This window comes from Pantherophis guttatus, chromosome 6, assembly GCF_059756535.1.
Source record: "Pantherophis guttatus breed Tessera chromosome 6, ASM5975653v1, whole genome shotgun sequence".
NCBI lineage: Eukaryota > Metazoa > Chordata > Lepidosauria > Squamata > Colubridae > Pantherophis > Pantherophis guttatus.
The window spans coordinates 78,476,702-78,498,992 of record NC_142068.1 but is presented as its reverse complement, the minus strand read 5'-3'; the positions used below and the strand labels follow the sequence as shown (position 1 = coordinate 78,498,992).

The 22,291-nt window shown below is 42.8% G+C and overlaps 1 protein-coding gene across 2 annotated transcripts in view; it reads right to left on the bottom strand.

The window, feature by feature from the left end:
• Window positions 1-22,291, bottom strand: part of UNC5B (unc-5 netrin receptor B) — a 261,779-nt gene that overhangs the window by 62,621 nt on the left and 176,867 nt on the right. For both annotated transcript variants that reach the window (XM_060682249.2, XM_060682250.2), the window contains exon 2: window positions 12,407-12,628. In XM_060682249.2, the coding sequence (XP_060538232.1) occupies window positions 12,407-12,628 (222 nt within the window). The remainder of the gene's footprint in view (window positions 1-12,406; window positions 12,629-22,291) is intronic.

Genomic DNA, 22,291 nt, shown 5'->3' with positions numbered 1-22,291 from the left:
AATTGGGTATGGTTAGTCTAGAGAAGAGAAGATCTAGGGGTGACATGATAGCAGTACTCCAGTATTTGAGGGGCTGCCACAAAGAAGTGGGGAGGGGGTTCAACTTATTTTCCAATAAGAAGGCGAGACAAGAAACAATGGATGGAAACGAATGAGGGGTGAAATCCAGCAGGTTCTGACAGGTTCTGGAGAACTGGTAGCGGAAATTTTGAGTAGTTTGGAGAACCGGCAAATACCACCTCTGGCTGGCCCCAGAGTGGGGAGGGAATGGGGATTTTGCAGTATCCTTCCCCTGGAGTGGGGTGGGAATGGAGATTTTGCAGTATCCTTCCCCTGCCACGCCCACCAAGCCACGCCCACCAAGCCACAGAACCGGTAGTAAAAAAAATTGGATTTCACCACTGAAACGAATCAAGGAGAGAAGGAACCTGGAATTAAGGAGACATGTTCTAACAGTGAGAACAATTAATCAGTTTGCCTTCAGAAGGTGTGGGTGCTTCATCACTGGAGGCTTTTAAGAAGAGACTGGACAGCCACTTGTCTGAAATGGTATAGAGTTTTCTGCTTTAGCAGGAGGTTAGACTAGAAGGCCTCCAAGGTCCCTTCCCGCTCTATTCTGTTCGATTGAATTCATTGGTTTGCTTGCTTCCTACAACCCACAGATGTTTTCAAGCATGAATATCATTACTTTCAGGGTTAAAGAGGGTTCTCTTTCCTCTATTCTCCCATACAAAATCCCACAAAACTTTTCTCAGGTTTACTTCACATCCAAAGGGATAGACAGGAGCATATCAAACCAAAAACATAGGACACTTCGGTTTTATTATACATTGCCCAGAATCAGTTTGGAGTCCGGCGGTACCTACATTGAATAAAGGCAAAGGTTCCCCTCGTACATATGTGCTAGTCGTTCCCAGCTCTAGGGGGCGGTGCTCATCTCCGTTTCAAAGCCGAAGAGCCAGCGCTGTCCAAAGACGTCTCCTTGGTCATATGGCCGGCTTGACTAAACGCCAAAGGCGCACGGAACGTTGTTACCTTCCCACCAAAGGTGGTCCCTATTTTTTCTACTTGCATTTTTTACCTGCTTTCGAACTGCTAGGTTGGCAGAAGCTGGGACAAGTAACAGGAGCTCACCCCATTACGTGGCACTAGGGATTCGAACCGCTGAACTGCCGACCTTTCGATCGATAAGCTCAGCATCTTAGCCACTGAGCCACCATGTCCCAGTTCTACATTAATTAAATTAAATTAAATTAAAATCCTTAGGTAGCCACAGAATGGCTGGTTTCACAAAACTCACTAAATCAAAGCTAAGTGCTTTCTCTTTGAACCTTCCCATTATCTGTCACTCAAGTTAGTGAGTGACAAGGGACCTGTGAAGATCCAGGAAGAGCGTTGGGAAAACCAAGAATACAATTTTAAGCTCTTTGACAAGGTCTGCTATTTAAAAGAAACACAGAGATTTAAAAAAAGGCAAAACAGAGAATGTTTTCTTGAGGCAGGAGAAAAGGAGATGGACGGGTACTTCCTAAGAGCAACGAAGATAAGCCAGTTAAGAAGAAAGGAGACGAAGGGGGAAAAAATGCATCTATTCAACCAACACTTTGCCAACTCTGCAAAATGAGGCTTGCTTCTTTGAAGGTGCTGAAGCATATCTTGATATCTGGCATAAATCAGAAATTATACTGGTGGATACATGTTTTCTACGGAGTCCTTAGTGCTCTTAGAGTTAGTTGTTTGCTTGTAGACATTTCATTACCTGACTAGGTAACGTAATCAATGCTGGGGAGTGTGGTGTTTGTTCCCTGTTTATATATAGTAATTTGCCCTGCCAATGTTGGTGAAAGTACAGTTTTCTCCTTTGTAGTTTCTTGATTAAGATATTGTTCTCTGCTTGATTGTGTGTCTAGTGTTATTTCCTCCTTATTGGCTGCTGGCTGCTAGAAATAATCTTTCCTGTTGTTTTTGTTTTGTGTTCTTAGCTTTTTTTATTGTCTTTTTAAGTTGTTTATAAGCAAGCTTATATTATGTATTTGGCTAAATCTGGTGTGTTGTGTAGTGTTGGTGCCATGGATTCTTTCTCTACTCCTGATTTTATGGACGTAAAGAGTGCTGTGAGATCGAATGAAACCATAATTTAATCTTCTTCTATTTTCAGTCTTTGATTTTTTTTTTTTTGAAAGCACCCAAAACTGCACAATTCAACCTTCAGCTACACATATTCTCTTCTACTGTTTCCTTCTACTCAGATAAAAATTCAGTGCCAGCCTCTTGATTATTAAAGTAACTTGAATGCTCGTTGCAACTATGAGGCTTTAGTAGGCATTTCTGTTGAGTCCACCCATTCCTTCAGCCATACCCAGCAAATTCCATGCCATATTTCCTTACTGCATGGCTTCTCTGAATCACAGCCTAGCACGTCTGGCTCCTTTAGCTGCTGTGACAATAACACAGTTGAGATTACAAGGGGAACATGTAGCAAGGAGTCTCTTGGGGCAAAAGAGGCTCCTGCCTGTTGCAAATCCATTTGCTATCCGTGTTACCAACTTCCACGCCAATTAAATAATTTAGCTCTTGACGGCATTTAATATGGACTTTTGTGTAAGTTCAACAGTGCATATTAAATAGACTTTATTAAATGGAAGCTTTCGTTATAGCAATCTCTTCTTGCTGTATTTATTTTACTTTTTTTTTAAAAAAAAAGAAGTGAAATGAATCTAGCAAATGAAAAAGAAGTTATCATGATTGCTTTGGTAATAGTTATATATCTTACAGCCACTTCTCATTAATATAAATAATACGATATAGGGCCCAGATTGAAACAAGGTTTATTCAAAATAAAGTTAAAAAGTCACTACATAAACTAGGCATCGGACCTGGAATCCTTAACCCTGTGATTTAAGAGAAGTATGAGATAAGAAGAGGGCTAATCTGTAATCCATCTACTTTTAGATGGCTTCTAAACTAATAAGCTCAAGCGTCTTTTAAAGCTTGTCTTGACTAGTTGTAGAAAGCACAACATGGATATATGGTGGGGGAACCAGATTGAAATATAGTTTCAATCCTCTTTGAATTTGTAAAATATGAACATATAGACAGCTCTTCTCTCCATAACAGTACTTGGCAGCGCGTCCAGGGGTGGGCTTCAAAAATTTAAGCAACGGGTTCTCTGTCCAGTTGCTGGGTGGGCGTGGCCATAGTGGGCGTGGCCTAGTTGGCCTCCTGCACCATGGTTCCTTTTTGCCCTCCCTAGGCTCCGGAGGCTTTCCTCAAGCCTCTGGAAGGGCGAAAACAGCCGCCCCAGGCTCCGGAGGCCCTCTGGAGGCCAGAAACGGAACTTCTGGTAGGTCCGTTTTCGCCCTCCCTGAGCCTCAACACACACCCTGCATTTACCTGCATCCAAAACGGGCCGCGTGGGGACTCCTGGGAGGGACGGGGTGGGGTGGGCGGGGCCAGCCAGGAGTGGGATTTGGGGGTTTTCTGAACTGCACAGAATCTTAGCTAAAGGTTCTCCCGAATCCCTGCAAACCCCCAGCAGCCCACCCCCGAGTGCGTCTAAAAACTAAACAGAACTGGTTTCGGTCATGGAATCCTTTATGTAACATGTTAATAGATCATACACATAGATTTTACCCCTATTTGTCAGGTGCAAAAAAACCCAGGCCCATATGTTAAATTGCAACTCAAAAAAGATTAATTCCCCAAGCCTATAGAGAAAAAAATCTAGTCAACTTAAGTTCAGTACTAAATTGGCGCCAAATAAGGGTCAATGGAATTTAAGAGGGTTTGGATTTAGATTGTTTGTGGGAACGTAATGACTCGAGCCTGGTGACTTATTTAACTCCTCCACCTCCACCTCTGCCAGCTCTTCTCCTACACTACCAATTTATACCACATGTGTCCAGAGTTTATTCCACAATTCACAGGAAACAAGTCCCCAATGACAGTTCATTCGGCAGATTCAAAGTCACCTGCCCAATGTCTACTTTTCATTGCCTCATATATTTTGTTACTGCTACTGCGTTTACCATAACTGCGCTGTTTTTATTTCATGGTGTATGTATGCATGTATTTGTTCTTTGGTGACATGAGAAAGGGAGAGAAAAATCTTAAAAGCAGCAGCTTTGTTTTATTATCATTTTAATATCAAGTGTGTTCAATATCCCCTATGTCTGCAAGAACGAAATATTTGTGTCTAGTGAAAACAGGGAAAGGAAATATTTTGAAAATTGGAAAAGAGTGGCAGTGCAAGTTTTTTAAAAAAAAGAAAAGTTCAATTTAGCTTTAAGTACTAGGAGGTCATCAGATTATCTTTCTTCTTTATAAAAATGTTCTTGATGGGAAGCAAATACAGGTGGTCCTCATTTAGTGACTGTATTTGGTTCCAGTGAAATGGTCGCTAAAGAGGGAGGGAGGAAGGAAGGAAGGAAGGAAGGAAGGAAGGAAGGAAGGAAGGGAGGGTGCAAAGATTGCTGGTTGCTGCCCTTTCATTCACATAAATTTCTCTCATACAGTGTTTTGTGCCAGACCTGTTTCCTGCCTCCCCCCACCCCACCCCCCCAATAGGGCAAAGTGATTGCTTAATCAAGTTCTTTCTTCCTGAGATGCTTTTCCCCACAGGGTGTGTCTCTAAAAGTGCTAAGGGCAACAAGCTCAACTTGGTGACCTCAATTAGATTACAAGCCTCCCCCTCTGGGACTTTCTGCCTGAAATTGACTAGATATTAATCAGTTTCACACTGAAGGCTTTCCTCCAAGCATTGACCACAAACATACTTTTTCATTCTGGTTGTAATTTTGAACGGTTACTATCTGAAGCAGTCAGTAACAATGCCTACCCAGAGCCATCTTCCTATATGCCCCCTCCAAATTCTACATAAGAAGAGTCTTGATGGATTAAAGGCCTACTTTAGCCTTCTGTCCCAAAGGAACCAAATAATGACTACTGGAAACTCACAAGTGGTGCCTGAGTTTACACTCAGGAAGCGATCCTGCCATCAAGTTTCAACGGCAAATGCTGTTATGAGTTGTAAGCAATGATAATAAAGTGTGAATAATCTGAAAGTTGGAAAACAGGTGATTTGTACAATATATAAATAAATCATCTACCGTATTTTTCGGAGTATAAGATGCACCAGACTATAAAACGCACCTACCTTTTTTGGTGAACAAGAAAAAGAAATCTGCCTCTGCCTCCCAGCAATTTTGCCTCATTGCAGCAAACAGCAAACAGCCTGCTTTACTTTCATTTTTGTTTTCAGCATAGCTTGATTAGCACAAGGAAAAAAAAAATCTGCTCCAGCAATTTACCTCCTTGCAGCAAGCAGCAGAGCCCTGTGCAAAACAGCTGAGATCAAAACAGCTGAGAGTTGGGAGGCTGATCCAATCAACTTGTGCTAATTAGGCTGTGCTGAAGCTGAAACGAGCTGTTTCTTCTTGCTGCTTGCTGCAAGGAGGTTAACTGCTGGGAGGCAGAAGCCAAAGGGTGGGGGCCAGTGGGTGGGCGGGGCTACATTTGGTGTATAAGACGCACCTAAATTTTCACCCCCTTTTAGGGGGGAAAAGGTGTGTCTTATACTCCGAAAAATGTGGGTAATTACCTTTGGAGCAACTCAAATTATTAGATAGTAGTTTTTTTAAAAAAAATGGAAGTGAATTCTATAAGGATAATGCACTATGTAAAACATCAGAAGGATACAAGGACCTCTGAACTGGTGGCACACAAGCAAAATATGTTTGTTTGAAAGGTATTCTCTAGATTAGAGGTCCTAGCTCAGAGAGAAGAGCATAAGGAGATTGGATAACTGGACTTTGGTTACACTTGTGGTATAATGACTAGAACAGGAGTGTTAAACCGAAGGCCCGCGGCCCAGATGTGGCCCATGGGGTGCTTAGATCTGACCCACAGGGCTACCCTGGGAACAGCGAAGGACCAGACCGCAGTGCCTCTGCCAGTGAAAACAGTCACATGTGGCCCTCCCGAGCTCCGTTTTCACTGGCAGAGGGTTGCAGGAGGCCGTCACAGCTGGAAATGGAGCTCGGGAACCCATTTACACTGACAGAGTGCTCTGGCCACCATAGGCGCCCCCGGCATACATTGATGTCGAATTGGCCACTCCCACCCTGGCCACGGCCCTCCTGGCCCCCCGAGGTCAAACACAACCCTGATGCGGCCCTCAATGAAATCGAGTTTGATACCCCTAGACTAGAATGTGTCCAAACCGACTGTCACTATCTTCATGAGTAGTAGAAAACAATGCATGTTGGTAGATTCATCTATAGTTATAATACTCTAATCTGTTCCTTGTCCATCTTAAAACATGTGATGAAAAGGCTTTGACTGACCCTGATAGTGGTCAATATTTATAGGTGATGACCATAGCAGTTACAAGAATGAAACTTGGAGTGGAAGAGGAATGTATAGTAAAGTGTATGCATGTGTGTGTATTGTATACTAACTAAGAGGAATTAGAACAGTGCAATAGATGCGAATAAAAATGGTCTGAACTTTGGAGGGTAGCTGATGAATACATGCAGGGAATGAAGATATTGGTTTAATTAGGAATGAACTGCTGAAATATATGGCAAAATTTCTGAATTATTGTCACTTAGATCAAGTAGAGGTTGAGATACACTGGAATATCATTTGGAGACCCAAGAATGAATGAGAGAATGACGGTTTGTGGAGTTTCCATTTAGAAAAAGGTTTCTTGATTTCAAGCTTATGGTTTAAACCAAAGCCTAGTCACGGATACCCACAATAATGGAATAATATCTAAAAGTATGACTGATACAATGATGATGAATACTTTACTGAAGGATACCAGGTAATGAGAGGTTCTGAATGTGGGCGAGATCATTTCTTAGCAGGGTCAGAATGGATCTTGGGGGGGAAATGGAAGAAAAGAAGTGAAATCAACAAGAGTAAAAGTAGAACAATTGCAAGAAGACAAAGCATGAGTCCTACATTAAAAGTAATAGAGAAATCTTTCAGAAGTAATAGAATTTCTACTCTATTAATAAGGGAAGAAGGAAAAACTGATGTGGAAGCTATGTGGAATCGAATATTGAGAGTTACTGCTACAAAAATGTAGAAAAGTAGCAAGGGATGATTAAGATTGTTAAAGAGTATGAGAAAATGCAGAATGATTTTGATGGAAACAAGCAATTGCTTTGGAAGTTGTTGGAACAAGCTGTGCCCAGATCCTCCAGCAGAGTTGAGTGCAATCAAAAAGAAAAGTAATGAAATGCTCCAATTATCCCAGGACGGTGGCTAGATTTGGTGTAAGGATTTACTTAAGGCATTTGATGACAGAAGTTTCTTAAAACTGGTCTTGAATAATAATCCAGTTTCCAAAAGGCATTTTTACTGCCTTTGAAATTGGGAGAGAACTCTGGTTTCAGGTATTTCAAATGCTATTATTTTATTATGGTAATTGTCAAACAGGTATTTACACCAATTCCTATCAGAATACTTTAAAGCTGCCTCTCTTAAAATCAATAAACAAACAAACAAAGGTTTGGGACCAGTTCAGATTCCAGCATGCTAAAATTGCCAGGAGAATGTGGAATTAACTCTGACATGAACTCCATTATTCTATTTCAGTCTATATAAGAATATAAAATCTTTCCTGGATCGTATCAAAAGGCCATTTAGTTCAGCATCCTGTTCCTAACAATAAACAATCAAATGCCTCTGGGAAACACACAAGCAAGGCATGAAAACAAAACAAACAGAACCAAAGTAGCTTTGTAACTAAATCTGTCCTATAACAGATGTGCCAGGTGGTAGATTCAAATTTAAATTTTGCAAACCAAGTCTATTGATCTACTTGCACTCCTTGGCTTATTTTTAGGGAGAATCAAGCAATGATTTCTCAAGGCAATGACCATCTGCAGACTCTATAAGCCAGGGATGTCAAACTCAATTTCATTGAGGGCCACATCAGGGTTGTGTTTGACCTTGGGGGGTTGGGGTGGGCGTGGCCAGGGTGGGCATGGCCAATTCAATGTCACTCGTGTCAGGGGCGCCTATGGTGGCCCGCGATGCTTCTGTTGTGGCCCCGCCCTCTGAGCCTGTCCCATCGGAGGAAGAAAGCTCCGAACATGAGGAAGAGGAGTCAGCCAGGCCTCCCTCTCCAGGCCTCTCCCCTCTGGCACTGTCTCAGGTGCTGGCCGAGGGAGAGGAGATTAGCAGGGAGACAAGTGTCTCGGATGAGAGTGAAGGAGAGACGTCATTCCTGGACGCACGCCTCCGAAGGCGTGATAAATGATTGCAGCAGCTCAGGAGGTGTGCTAGGGATTAGAACTGAGTCACTGGACCACACCCCAGAGACTATATAATAAAGGTTGGTGGCCAGTGAACCCTGTGACGAACAAAAGTAAACCTTGGATAGCCACTAAAGCCTCGTCCGAAACTGCTGAGAGGAATATTAATTTCTGTTGGACTCTTGTACGCTGAGTATATTATCTTTCTGTTTTCTGTGGAAATAAAAGCACTTGGCAGACGGTGTGTATATCGCTGCCAAGTTGGAGATAAAGACCTGGGTGTGTTCCAAGTGCTTCCTTAACCCTCGGCTGGCTGTGTTTGTGTGTGTGTGTGGACGGGGACAGATCAGCTTCTGCCACTTGGCCCTCCCGAGCTCCGTTTTCGCTGGCAGAGGGTTGCAAGAGGCCATGACAGGCGAAAACGGAGCTCGAGAGCCCCTTTTCGCTGGCAGAAGCACAGCAGGCCGGTTCTTTGCTGTTTCCAGGGCGGCCCTGCAGGCCAGATCTAAATACCCCGCAGGCCAGATCCGGCCCCGGGCCTCGAGTTTGACACCCTTGCTATAAGCTAGATAGGTTTGAACTGTTATGTGCTAATTGTGCATTAGTTTGTTAAAACAAGTTGTAGGCCACCTCTTGAGCAGCTGTAGGCCACTTTGAAGCAGTCTCCGCTGAAAGTCCAAGAAGACAAGAGTCAACTGAAGTTTAAGGGAAATAAGACATCTAACTTCACAGTTACATTAATAAGTTATTTACTTTGGTGCACAAACTCTAGCTATTTCCATTACAGAAAGTTGCTTGAATATAGCCTTAAAATCCTTAACGGCATTATAGATAAAAAACTAGGTTTCAGATCAGATTCTTGGATTTCTTATCTCTTGCCCATAAACAATAGACTACGCATCCCTCTTGTTCATTCCTATGCTCTTAGCAAAGGAAGTGTTATCTATGAAAGAATTTTATCTTCTTCACTCTAAGAAATGTTTTTCTTAACAGCCTCATGTTAAATACTTCGTTGAAAAGTTTTCCGGAAGTAGCTATGTATTACGAGGTTAGTGCAATTACAGTAGTGTGAAGTTATTCGGATGATATAATACTGAAATCACAAATCTGTGCAATTTCCCCACCCACCCACCCCCTTACGATACAAATTAACTTAACATCTCCAAAAATGTATGGATGAGAATTTGTCTACTATGGAGGATTATACACTTCTCCAATTTTGCAATGTAGTTCAGGGGGTTTTAAGGCTGGATTTAAAAACATGGGTATTAAAAATGTTACTTCAGGGTGAACCATATTTAGAAATGCATCCTATGACATAAAATTCACTCAAAAATGGATACTTTTGTGAGGAATTATCCTCAACATGAGGGACGCAGTGGCTCAGTGGCTAAGACGCTGAGCTTGTCGATCAAAAGGTCGGCAGTTCAGCTGTTCGAATCCTTAGTGCTGCGTAATGGGGTGAACTCCCGTTACTTGTCCCAGCTTCTGCCAACCTAGCAGTTCGAAAGGACATAAAAAATGCAAGTAGAAAAATAGGGATCACCTTTGGTGGGAAGATAACAGCGTTTCGTGCGCCTTTGGCGTTTAGTCATGCCGGTCACATGACCACGGAGACGTCTTCGGACAGCGCTGGCTCTTTGGCTTTGAAATGGAGATGAGCAGCGCCCCCTACAGTCGGGAATGATTAGCCCTTATGTGTGAGGGGAACCTTTACCTTTTTATGCTCAAGATGGTTAATGCCCTTCATTCAACAGCATACTTAGCATCTCTGACACCCTCCCCTCTGCTTCTCTGCTGCTGTGAGCCAGTTTGGTATAACGGTTAAAAAGGCACCAGACTGGAAACTCAGAGAATGTGAGTTCTAATCCCACCTTAGGCACAAAGCCAGTTGGCAATTTGGGGACAGTTACTCTCTCTTGGCCCTAGGAAGAAGACAACGGCAAACCACTTTAAAAACTGCAGGGGGAAGTTGCCAGGAGTCAAAATTGACTTGAAAACACACTTTGTTCTTTGTTACTGCTGTGCTACTGAACATAAAACAGCTGACTGGCACACTGGCAGCAATCTGACTCCATACTTGCAGCTAGCTGCCTTGTTTTAACAGCACACCACACACACACACACACACACACACACACACACACACACTTATTGTCTGCACTTAGGACAGATTGCCTCCCTGCCTCCACCCTTGTTTGAATGCCACCGACTTCATTTGAATAGCCTCTTCCTAATTCTTGCCTTTCAGATGCATCAGACTCAACGTAAAAAACACCCTTCAGTTGAGCTCAGCACCTGCTGACTGCATCTTTGTGGTTTTCTTGGCAGGTTTCAGAAAGTGATTTGCCACTGTGACTTCTCAGTCTTGGCGATAGTCCTGGAGTTTCCAGGTACTCACCCAAGTATTAGCTAAAGTTACACCTACTTAGCCTCCAGGATCAGCCTTGTTTGCTTAGATCAAGGGTCAGCAATCCACGGCTCTGGAGCCGCATGTGGCTCTTTCATCCCTCTGCTGCGGCTCCTTGTTGCTGGTCAGCTCCACAATTGATAGAGCTTTCGATTAGGACAGGTAGAGGAAAAAGGATGCTGCACTAGGAGGAGACTCTATGATGGGGGAACCGACTTCTGATCAGCAGAGGAAAAAGGACACTGCGCTAGGAGGAGACTATGATGTGGGAACTGGACTTCCGGTTAGCTCCAGAATTGAATGGGGGCTCCCGGTTAGGACCTTTGTGGCTCTTTGGGTGTTTAACCCTGGCTTAGATACTACTGTATATTGTACCAGCAAGATGGAGGACGCTGTATTAAAGGAATACTAAATCAAGAATTGTATTTGATCCTATGGCTTCTACTTCTTGCTTATATTAATATAGCCACCACTCCAATTTGCACTCTTGTTACTGATTCTTCATTTGGGGTTTAGTTCCTTCAGGTAACAAAAGTAGATTTAACATACATGTAGTCCTCATTTAACAACTGCCCCATACAGCAACTGCTCAATTACAGCAGTGATGAAAAAGTAATTCTGCTACTTTTCCTTACATATATAACCTTCAATGGCCTGTAAAGCAAAGGAAAGCTGAAGTAAGATTGTAAACACAGTTGCGGTATCACTTAGCAACCACTTCACTTAACAAACAAGTTATGAGTCTCTTCTAAACAAGGTTAGAATTCTAAATGAGATTATTCTGATATCTATCTATCTATCTATCTATCTATCTATCTATCTATCTATCTATCTAGTCACAATTGTGTAAGTCTATCATAATAGAAACTTGGTTTGGGTGAGGTTTTCCCTATGTTTGTGATTTTATAATTATTATGTTAAAAAAAATGAGAACAAGGAGAATTGGATCAGGAATAGACTGATCTGTTTCATCTCAATGTATAGCTTCTGTACCAGATTGTTCACGTTCTACTTTTGAAGGAATAATTTAGGCATCTTTTTAATCTTTCAAGGAAGTTTTGCAAAATGTAGAGGTTTCTGTTACGGGTCCTAGGATACGTGTTCATAGTAGGCTAAAGCATGAATTGAGAATCTCCTCTAGAATATAGCCAATTTTCCAATGGTGTACAGAGGTTCAGCTATTTTTTGGAGCAGCTTGCCCATCATTGCTGTTTCTCTCTTTGAAGAACATCTCATTAACTTTCATAGGAGCTTAATCTGAACAATCTCCCTTCCATCACAAAGTTCTTAACTTCCACCAGTCTCATAGAGCCTTGGTAGTACAGTGATCTAAAGCACCCTGTTATTAACACCAGCTGCCTGCAATTACTGCAGGTCCGAATCTCACCAGGCTCAAGGTTGACTCAGCCTTCCATCCTTTCTAAGGTAGGTAAATTGAGGACCCAGATTGTGGGGGGCAATAAGCTGACTTTGTATAAATATACAAAAGTATGAAGGCTATTGCTTAGCGCATTGTAAGCCGCCCTGAGTCTCCGGAGAAGGGCGGCATATAAACCAAATTAAAAAAAAAAAAAAGGACAAGAGGCAGACATCTTTAGCCTCTTTGTCCACTTTAATTCTCTACTGCCAACGAAGGCAAGTCCACAAATCTTAAAAAGAGAGTGGGAGGTGGGGGAAAAAAAACCCGAACAGAATATAAGAAATGGATTAATTCTCCAAGGTTTCTCACCCGTGACTTCATCCAGACTCTCTGCTGTGAGATGATCATTCTGATTCACCCATTCTCCATTGCACTTGAAGTAGATCTGGGTGGCTGGATTGGCTCTGCAGGTCAGCTCCACCGGCTTGTTCTTCACTATGTAGGCATCTTGTGGCTCCAAGAGGAAATTGGGGAGGGACTCTGCAGGTGCTGATGGAAAGGAATCTGGCAGCACATCTCCATACTCAATCCCTGTAGGAAGAGAGGAAAAAGAAAAAAAAGTCTTCTAGTTGCTTTTAATAGTAATCTAACTTCATATTCAGCTATTGGTTCACCATTTTAAAGCAGCGTTTCTCAAACTCCACAAGTTCAAGCTCAGTGGACTTCAATCCCCAGAATTCCAGCCTGAAGTCCATCCAGGAAATGGGAAACAGGCCTCCTGTCAGTCAACAGGAGTGCTGACATACCACCACTTAGGAGCTGAGGACTTGGCAGCCCAAAGAAACAACAGCCAATAGTCAGCCATCAGTACACCAATCAACCAATAGGAAGTCACACCCAACCGCTATGCACCACATAAATACAATGCATAGAGCAGCCCAAAGCACACATTCCAGAAGAGAGAAGTTCCCTGATGATGGGCTCCAGCATGAGTTCGAAAGCTCGGAAGACTAGACCTCTGATCCCGGTGAACAACCCAGATTGGATCCTGCAGTAAAAATGGTTTTCCGATTCTTACCATCTCCAGTTTGAAATTTAATATGGTTCATCCCTTTTTGTCTAATTTACACCAAGAACTAGTTCAAAAGTACTGTTGTGGTCTGCTGGAGGCCTGAGGAGCTGGCAGCAGAGTTGGACAGTGAGGAGGTTGGGGAGGAACATGGGCCAGTTCTGGAGTCTGGGGAAAGCTCGGACGAGTGCTCTGCGTCAGAGGCAGAGAAAGGGCTATCCGGGAAGTACATGCTGCCTTCGGAGCCTCCAGAGTCGGACCTCAGTGAGGCAGAGAAACAGGGGGAGCCTGTTTCCCAATGCACACATGCGCAGAGCTGCCAGAAGGCAAGAACAGTTAAAACCAAAGGGACGACTCAGGAGTAGGGCTTGGAGATGATTGGCCCCTCCCATAAGACTTAAAAGAGGAGCAAAGGCACATGGGCCTTTGCAGGAAGCAACGTTGTTAATTCTGTTCAGTTTAAAGTCTGAAGCTCTGTTTGATTCTGGACTCCGTGTGGCTTTGCCAATTAGGTCTTCGGCAGCGTGTCAAGGGAGATAAAGGTGGGTGATTATCAGCCTTATCCCGAAGGACTCTTTACAACTATTTGGGACTCATCTGTGAATGAACAGAATTCACAGCTGTTGCAATAAAAGAGGTCAGAATAAGTAGTGGTAAACCAATCTTACATCAAGAAGCAAAAATGAAGGAGAAAGAAGAATTACAATTTTTTATTCATTTTTTTGCTATCAGCAGACAAACCATACTTTTACTAGACTGAAATCATTTTGGTCGGTCACTTTTTTGGTTTAGACATCAAAACGTGAGTAAAGGCATATCCTTAATAGGTCTGCAAATGGAAAAGTGCTAGAGCCAAACTTTATCAATTTATAAACTTTATAAAGCAAAATTCTTGCTCAGAAATAAATCCAGTAGATCTTAGTAAATCATAGTTACTCAAAGACAGAACTTGATAACATCAAAAGATTTACAGATGGCTTCAGACATTGCTCAGGGTTTTTCTTTTTCCTCCTCTATCAACAGCACGGGAACAAAATCACTCTACTGATATATAAAGCGCTCTGAATATTCTAAAGCACTCGGCAGATGTTAAACATCACTCTGACTCCCAAGTGTGGGTAGACTTTCTGTGCTACAGCTAGGAGATAACAGTGGCATGATAAATTGAAGTCAGATTGTCAGGTCTTGGAGTCACAGACTATCTAGGATAGGAAGCCTTATCCCCAGCATTGAGTCCTGAAGAGAAAAATATGTTCAGGCCAGAGGTGGGCTGCTGGGGGTTCGCAGGGATTCAGGAGAACCTCTAGCTAAGATTCTATGCAGTTCGGAGAACCCACAAATCCTACTCCTGGCTGGCCCCGCCCACCCTGCCCCTCCCCTCCAAGGAGTCTCCACGTGGCCTGTTTTGGATGCAGGTAAGTGCAGGCCGCACATGGAGGCTCGGGGAGGGCAAAAAATGGGTCTATCAGAAGTTTGTGAAGGCCAGAAATGGACACGTTTCTGGCCTCCAGAGGGCCTCCGGAGCCTGGGGAGGCCGTTTTTGTCCTCCCGGAGGCTCGAAGAAAGCCTCCGGAGCCTGGGGAGGGCAAAAATGTCCCCCCCCGCTGTGGTGCAGGAGGCCAACTAGGCCATGCCCACCATGACCAACAACTTATTTTCTTAAAAAAAAAAAAAAAAGTAATGGCCACCATGGTATAAAAGCTTAACACACTTTTATTGCAAGGACTTGGCAAAAACTCTTAGTAGGGCTAGTAAGTAAGGCAGGATTACTAGCGCCGCGGTGGCGTAGTGGTTAGAGTGCAATACTGCAGGCTACTTCTGCTGCCTGCCAGCTGCCTGCAATTTGGCAGTTCGATTCTCACCAGGCTCAAGGTGGACTCAGCCTTCCATCCTTCCGACCGAAGGTCGATAAAATGAGGACCCAGATTGTTGGGGGCAATAGGCTGACTCTGTAAACCGCTTAGAGAGGGCTGTAAAGCAGTGGGAAGTGGTATATAAGTCCAAATGCTATTGCTATTAAAGGCAGCAATAGAACCATATGAAATGATCAGAAAAGCTTGTCACTGCTGGCCACAAATCAGGATAGCTTTTTTGGGGGGAGTCTTTAGGAAGCACAATGGAGCAGACCCAAAGCAACCTGAGATGCCTCCTGAGCAAATCTCTCTCTCTCTCTCTCTCAGAAAATGTATACACACCACCATTTAAAATCCATTTAGGAAAATTGACTTTCCATTTCCATTTTAACACAGCACTAGGGAAAGCAGTAGGACATTTGTCATAATCCATTAACTGCTCTTTTGGAAACAGGAAATTAAACTCCAAACTAATCTCTGTGCGTGTGTTTGCGTGCCACGACACATGTACCCCTTCGTTTCCCTGCTCTCTGTTGCTGCCAGGTGTCCCCCCCCTCCCCCTTAATTTCATTTTCAGCTCTATAATTTTCTCTCAACCTTACCAATTATACAAGTGAAGGGGGGGGGCTGGTAATTGAGGTACACAATGCCTTCCTGGTGTGCCCTTGTGAAGCCGCTGCACAACAGCAGCCCAGAGTTGGTAAGAATGGAACGGTAAGAGCAAAAAGCTTAAATCCAGACAAGACAGTCTTATGATGAATGGGCTTTTCTGGAGCTAAATTGAAAATGCTTGCCCAAGATCATTAGGAAGAATAAAATACCCCCTTCAATGTAGGTCCCAGTGCTAATAGAGATAAAGTGGTCATTACTGTTTATTCTTCAAAATGGGCTGCGGTTTGAATAGAAGCAAAATCATCATCATCAGTATTTCATCATCATTATCAACATATCATCATCATCATCATCATCATCGCAATAGATTTCCCCCCCCATGGTCTTTCAATCTCAATTTGTAAAATTACAGCATCTTGTTATGTTCTCCAGTTGGTTTTCATCAATTCAGATGTCTCCAGAAGTTGCCATATCAGTGACCTTTGCCTCACTCCCCGTAACAGTAAGGGTGGTATATTATGCTCTAAGTGCCTATGAGTTCAAATTCTGAAACAAAACCAAATTTATTATCTCTGCATGCGATCCCAGTAGCTTTTGCTATAGTAGCTGCAGGAAACCCAACTTTTCTATTAAAACTGGACAATTTTTGCAACTCTATCAGTAAATTTAGTATTATTTGAGCGACTTTATTACCATTCCAGTATTCTGATCTACAGTTTCATTCTTGATTTTCTGTTAACTGCTTGGTGGAATGCCAAAAGGATTCACTTAAAATTTAGACGTTTTGAACTCTCCAGACTTAGTGCTATGAATCTTGGAAAAGGTTACTCTAATTGGAACGACATACAGTATATTCGATAGCAACTCCTCCTTGAATCCAAGATCTTCGGCTTGGATCAAAATAAATGAAATAAACATCTGTGATATTAATTTGGTCACACACAGAGAGACATATGCACATACACAGACAAAATCCTTCCTTTTAATTTTTTGTTCACTTTATACAGTAATACCTTCCTCTGGGTCAAGGGTTGGCAACTACGATAACTCTACGACCTGTTGACTTCAACTTTCGGAATTCATAAGCCAGCACAGCTGGCTCATGAATTCTGTGAGTTGAAGTCCACAGGTCATAAAGTTGAAATAGTTGTCCATCCCTGCTCTGGGTGATGTTCTCTTCCAGGTATATATTTAGGAGTATGATATGTGAGGGGCATGGTAGCCAAGCAGTTAAGACGCTGGGCTGGTCAACTGAAAGGTTGGCAGTTCGAGACCCAAGTACCACGTGATATTTCTGTCAACCTAGCAGTTTGAAAAGCATGCAAATACAAGTAGATAAATAGGTACCACTTCGGTGGGAAGGTAATAGTGTTGGCGAATAGTCATGCTGGCCACATGACCACGGAAACATTTTTAGACCACGTTGGTTCCCTCGGCTAGGAAAAAGAGATAAGCACCATCCCCTAAAATCAGTCATGACCGGGCAGGGGAAACCATTACCGTATTTTTCAGAGTATAAGACGCACCGAAGTATGGTTCCTTGGTTGTGAGCTCTGTGTCTTGCTTTTTTTTTGCTTTTTTTTCTGCCTCTGAAACTCTGTTTCAGAAAAAACTTTTTTTCCTGCCTCTGAAAGCCTCCGGAACAGAGCTTCAGAAAAAAAGTCTCTGAAGCTGTGTTTGGGGGTTTCTTTTCTGAAGCTTCGTTTCTGATGCTTTTTTCAGCCTCTGAAACCTCCGTTTGAGAAGCCAGGCGGGGCTACATTCGGAGTATAAGACGCACCCAGATTTTGACCCTCTTTTTTGGAGGGGGAAAAGGTGCCTCTTATACTCCAAAAAATACGGTATATTTTTATAATACGTGAACCAAACTCAGGGAAAACTGTGTTTCAATTATTCTGCACAAAATTTTGGGAAAGGTATATGATTTTCTCCCTGACAGGGGTTGCCACTGCTGCAGTCATAGTGACAGAATAGCTATCATCTGGCATTCGAAGTTCACCCTGTGAAATGGAACCCATTACACTGCAGATAGGGAAAGAGTTGGTTGAAATATTGTACTCTCAAGGTAAGTACTGAGCACCAGGGAGGCAAGCTCCAACTCAAACCCCAAAAGCTGGAATTACAGACCCCTCTCTATCTACCATCTCCCTGACAGCACGGCAGAAACACAGATAAGGCACATAAATATTGATTGCTCTCTCCACTGCCTCTCATTCATCTGCCCGCGGAAAAAAAAAAAAGGCATTTATGTTCCATGCTTGAGCTGCAGGCTGTTTTTATGACTTTGTTTTACAGCTTTAATGCCAGGATCATTTATAAAGCAGGTTTGTATATAAAGAATGTAAACATTAGAAATCCATTAGTCTCTTTAAAGTGTGTCTGGCAAAGTTCTCCAACCCCCTCCCCCCTCCTAACCACTCCAAGTCGCTTCCCTCCCACCTCCCATTTGGTAATCTCTATGTCCTCTCTCTCTGGCAGGGCCAGGAGGAATTTCAAAAGATTACAAGTACTTAAAGATATATTATCCTTGGCCACGGATGTTATACTGGCCTGAAGCTACCAATTACATTTTTCATTGCTGTTTGCTTGACTTTATTTTTATTTTGCTGAAGTGCTTGTGTGTTAGCAAACCAAACTTCTGATTTGAAACCCAAGGACTCCGGAGCTCACTGCACAATACTTTGCAATCTGGAAGTGTGCGCTTCATTGTTATGGAAGGGACCTCTGGAGTAGAGTTATCAGTCATATTTCAGCTCATAGCAACTCCAGAGGACATCTAAGCTATTGCTCAGAGATCTCTTACAACTAAGAAGAACAGTTGCAAGGGCCCTTGGAGGCTTTCTAGTCCAACCCCTGCTTAAGCAGGAGACCCTATACCAGGGGTGTCAAACTCGATTTCATTGAGGGCTGCATCAGGGTTGTGTTGTGGGGCTGGGGGGCCATGGCCAGGGTGGGCGTGGCCAGCTCGGTATCACTCATCGAGGCTCTGTTTTTGACCGCGAAGGCCTCCTGCAGCCCTCTGCCAGCGAAAATGGGGCTTGTGGCCTCCCCGGGCCTCCGTTTTCACTGGCAGAGGGCTACAGGAGGCCATTGTGGCCAAAAACGGAGCCCGGGCAGGCCTTGGCAGCCTCCCTGAGCTCCATTTTCGCTGGCAGAGGCCCCACAGGCCAGTCTCTTGCTGTTTCCACGACGGCCCCGTGGGCCAGATCTAAGCACCCCGCAGGCCGGATCCAATCTCCGGGCCTTGAGTTTGACACTCCTGCCCTATACCATTTCAGGCAAATGTCTGTCCAATCTCGTCTTAAAAGCCCCCAGTGATGAAACACTGAGGCAAGCCGTCCCACTGTTTAAGATCTTTTTTTTTATTTTTGAGCATCACATTCCACATGCATAATGTACAGCCTTCATTTCAGAACAGTCTTGTTCAAAAAAAAAACATTTCTAGTAGCCAGACTGGTCCCAGAGAACAAAATGCATAAACAGTGATCTTGGAACTTCAAGAAGACCACGGCAATTACTATTATAGGCAGCTGCCCCTTCTCTTATTTCCACCCATCCCATTACATAAGGCTTCTTAACATCATCTTTATTCAATCCTTGTTGTGCCTTCATTTGATTGCACATTTCTCTGAGCTGGGTTCAGCCAATAAAACTGAACAGGGAAGGTTGAGAAAATGTTCAACAGCATCATGGCATGTCCTTAGCTATTACGGAAAGCTAGTGATGCCTTTAGCAAAATACTCCTAAACTTCTAGTTCTCTACTAGCATAATGCCTTTGCTCATAATCAACACTCTGAGAAGAAAATCTGAATCATCAAAACGTTGAAGAAATGACGAAGACCGGATGTTGCACATTTGAAGGACAAAAAATTTCAAAGACAGTGATAGATGTATTAATATTGACTGGCTACTGAAATGTTTCCTCCCATATTATAAAGCAAAATGAGATCACGGGAATGAAAGAAACACAAGGCAAAAGAGATGTTCCTTTTCTTTGTGCTGTCTAATGTTTCAAGTGCAGAGAGCTGTTGAGTGCCTTTACTTGTTCTTCATTGTGTTTCTTTGTTTTTGAAATACGATCTACCAATTTTGTCTTCTCCTGCTGGGAGACCAGCATGAAACCCATTAACTCATACAGCCAATGGGGCAACAAGGTGAGTTTTTCTTAAACACTTTGATCTCCAAGCCCCAACTTGCCTTCAAAAAGCAAGAACTTACTCTGTGTTGACAGTACATGGCAGGAAGACAAATCTCACGCATGCTTCCACAATATGTGACTGTAAAATGTTAGCATGAATAGCCCTTTCACTTATTCAGCTTTATGGCAGGGGATCCACTTTTGAACAACTTAATAAGCACATTTTTCTGAGGGTACGTCAGAAATTCATCTTTAATCTAAAGAAAATTGAAGCACCCTTACTGCTTCTTTGCTGATTATAATTGGGGCTATCTGGTCATACGAAGTTGAGAGGGTTTTGGAGAAGAGAAAATCACCAATGAGTCAGGGCTCATTTAGAGAAAATTGCATGCTTGTGGATTTTTACCCAAATTACTTTTCGCTCTTGGTGATCAGAATCCATCTCTAGCCTTTCTGTTCATCCAAAAATTCACTTAGTGACTTCAGAAAAGAACAGGCAGCTGAACTGACCCTAAGGCAGGGGTCAGCAAACTGCGGCTCTGGAGCTGCATGTGGCTCTTTCACCTCTCTGCTGTGGCTCCCTGTCACTCAAAATATGCGTCACAACCGCCAATGTGTGTCACCCGCCGGCACGCAATTTATTGAGCTTTTCAACCCCTGGTAGGCCAATCATGGATAAATCCAAGAAAAGAAAAGTTTCAGAAGAAAACAGAACATTTAATTCAACTACATATGCTAGTTTTGTGGCTGCTCAAGAAATAGTCAGGCACGGGAAGGGTTTTTGTGGCTCCTGGTGTTTTCTTTTCTGTGGGAAACGGGTCCAAATGGCTCTTTGAGTGTTTAAGGTTGCAGACCCCTGCCCTAAGGATTTCTGAGATTTTCTTCCAGAGTATAGAAATTTTTGGGAGACGACTATATATTTGTGAGTTTGTGTTTTAGAACCCTGTATCTCCAGCAGGCCAATTCTAGGAACTTGAAAATTTGAAAAGGAATTTGAATTTAAATTCAGGAAAGTTATAAATACTACAAACACAGGGTGCATGTAGCTTTAATTGGAACTGCTTGCCTGGTGGATGAATAGGTTTCCCCTGAGTAGAAATCTATGTTTTTTCCCCCCCTTTTTAAAATGCAAATTTTAATTTGTTTTTAATTAGTGGGGCGTTTTAAATCTGTCTTCGGCCAAATTGTTTAATTCGGTTTTATTTTGCTTTTAAATTTTGTATTTATGTGTTTTATCTTGTGGCTGTTCACCGCCCTGAGTCCTTTGGGAGTAGGGCGGTATATAAATCAAATAAAACTAAACTAAACTAAACTATGTCCAGAATTAGATTAGTGAGAAAGCCACAATTCAAAACTCAGTTTTGTTTATGTCTAAGTGTCCAAGGAAAGAAAGGCAGAGACCAGTATCATGGTTCATCAATGTATACATCTAAACAATTTTGCTGTAATACTGCATGTTATATGAACAAAATGAAATTTCATCCTGAAGATCGTCACCTCATTCATGTGACTTAATTTGGATAGAGAAAAAAAATGGAGGTGAGGGAGGGAGGGAAGAGAGGAGGTCAGTAAAAACTTTTAAACCCCTCCCCCAAAAACCTTGCCTACTAGGAATCTTGTACCCTACAATTAAACAATGATGGGTTGGGAAGCTCACTTCCTTGTGGGGCATCCTGGGTAGTGCGACAGCATGAACTAAAGAAACTAGCGACTGCTGGCAGCCAGGCTATTCTGTAGACTTTCCTGGTTTTCAAAATACATGACAACGAAAACAAAAACAAAAAAACAGACATTTTCAGGCCCAAATGAAAAAAGAGATTGGGAATATTATTTGAATTTGCCAAATCAATGTCAAAGGGAAAGCCAAATGGATCACTGAACCCCCAGTCCAGTGGTGAAATTCAAATTTTTAAACGACCGGTTCTGTGGGCGTGGCAAGGGAAGAATACTGCAAAATCCCCATTCCCTCCCTACTCCTGGGGGAAGGATACTGCAAAATCTCCATTCCCACCCCACTCTGGGGCCAGACAGAGGTGGTATTTGCCGGTTCTCCGAACTACTCAAAATTTCCACTACCGGTTCTCTAGAACCTGTCAGAACCTTCTAGAATTCACCCCTGCCCCAGTCATAGGAAGACCTATAAATGATCCCACAAAAATCCCAGACTTTGAACTACCACCCCAGCAATGGACAATCCTGAATAGGATTTACTCCTCACATGGCGTCTGCCAGGACACTCTGTATAAATGGGGCATAGCATACTCCCCTCACTGTGATTGCGGGGTTCCATGTCAAATGGTGGATCACATCGTGACTGGCTGTAAACTGAGGGCATATACCGGTCCAGTATCTAATTTTTTAAAAAAATATAAGTGAAGTTGTGCTTCAATGGTTAGATGGCCTTGGCATTGGTGTTTGAACATAGATCTTGTTAACATTTATATTTTATTGGGTTGTAGTAATCTAGATGAAATGTTAATATATATTGCTAGTCCATCTATGATATGCCAAACGCTCAATCAATCAATCAATCAATCAATCCATAATGATGAAAAAAAGAAAAGAATTCCCTGCCACCAGA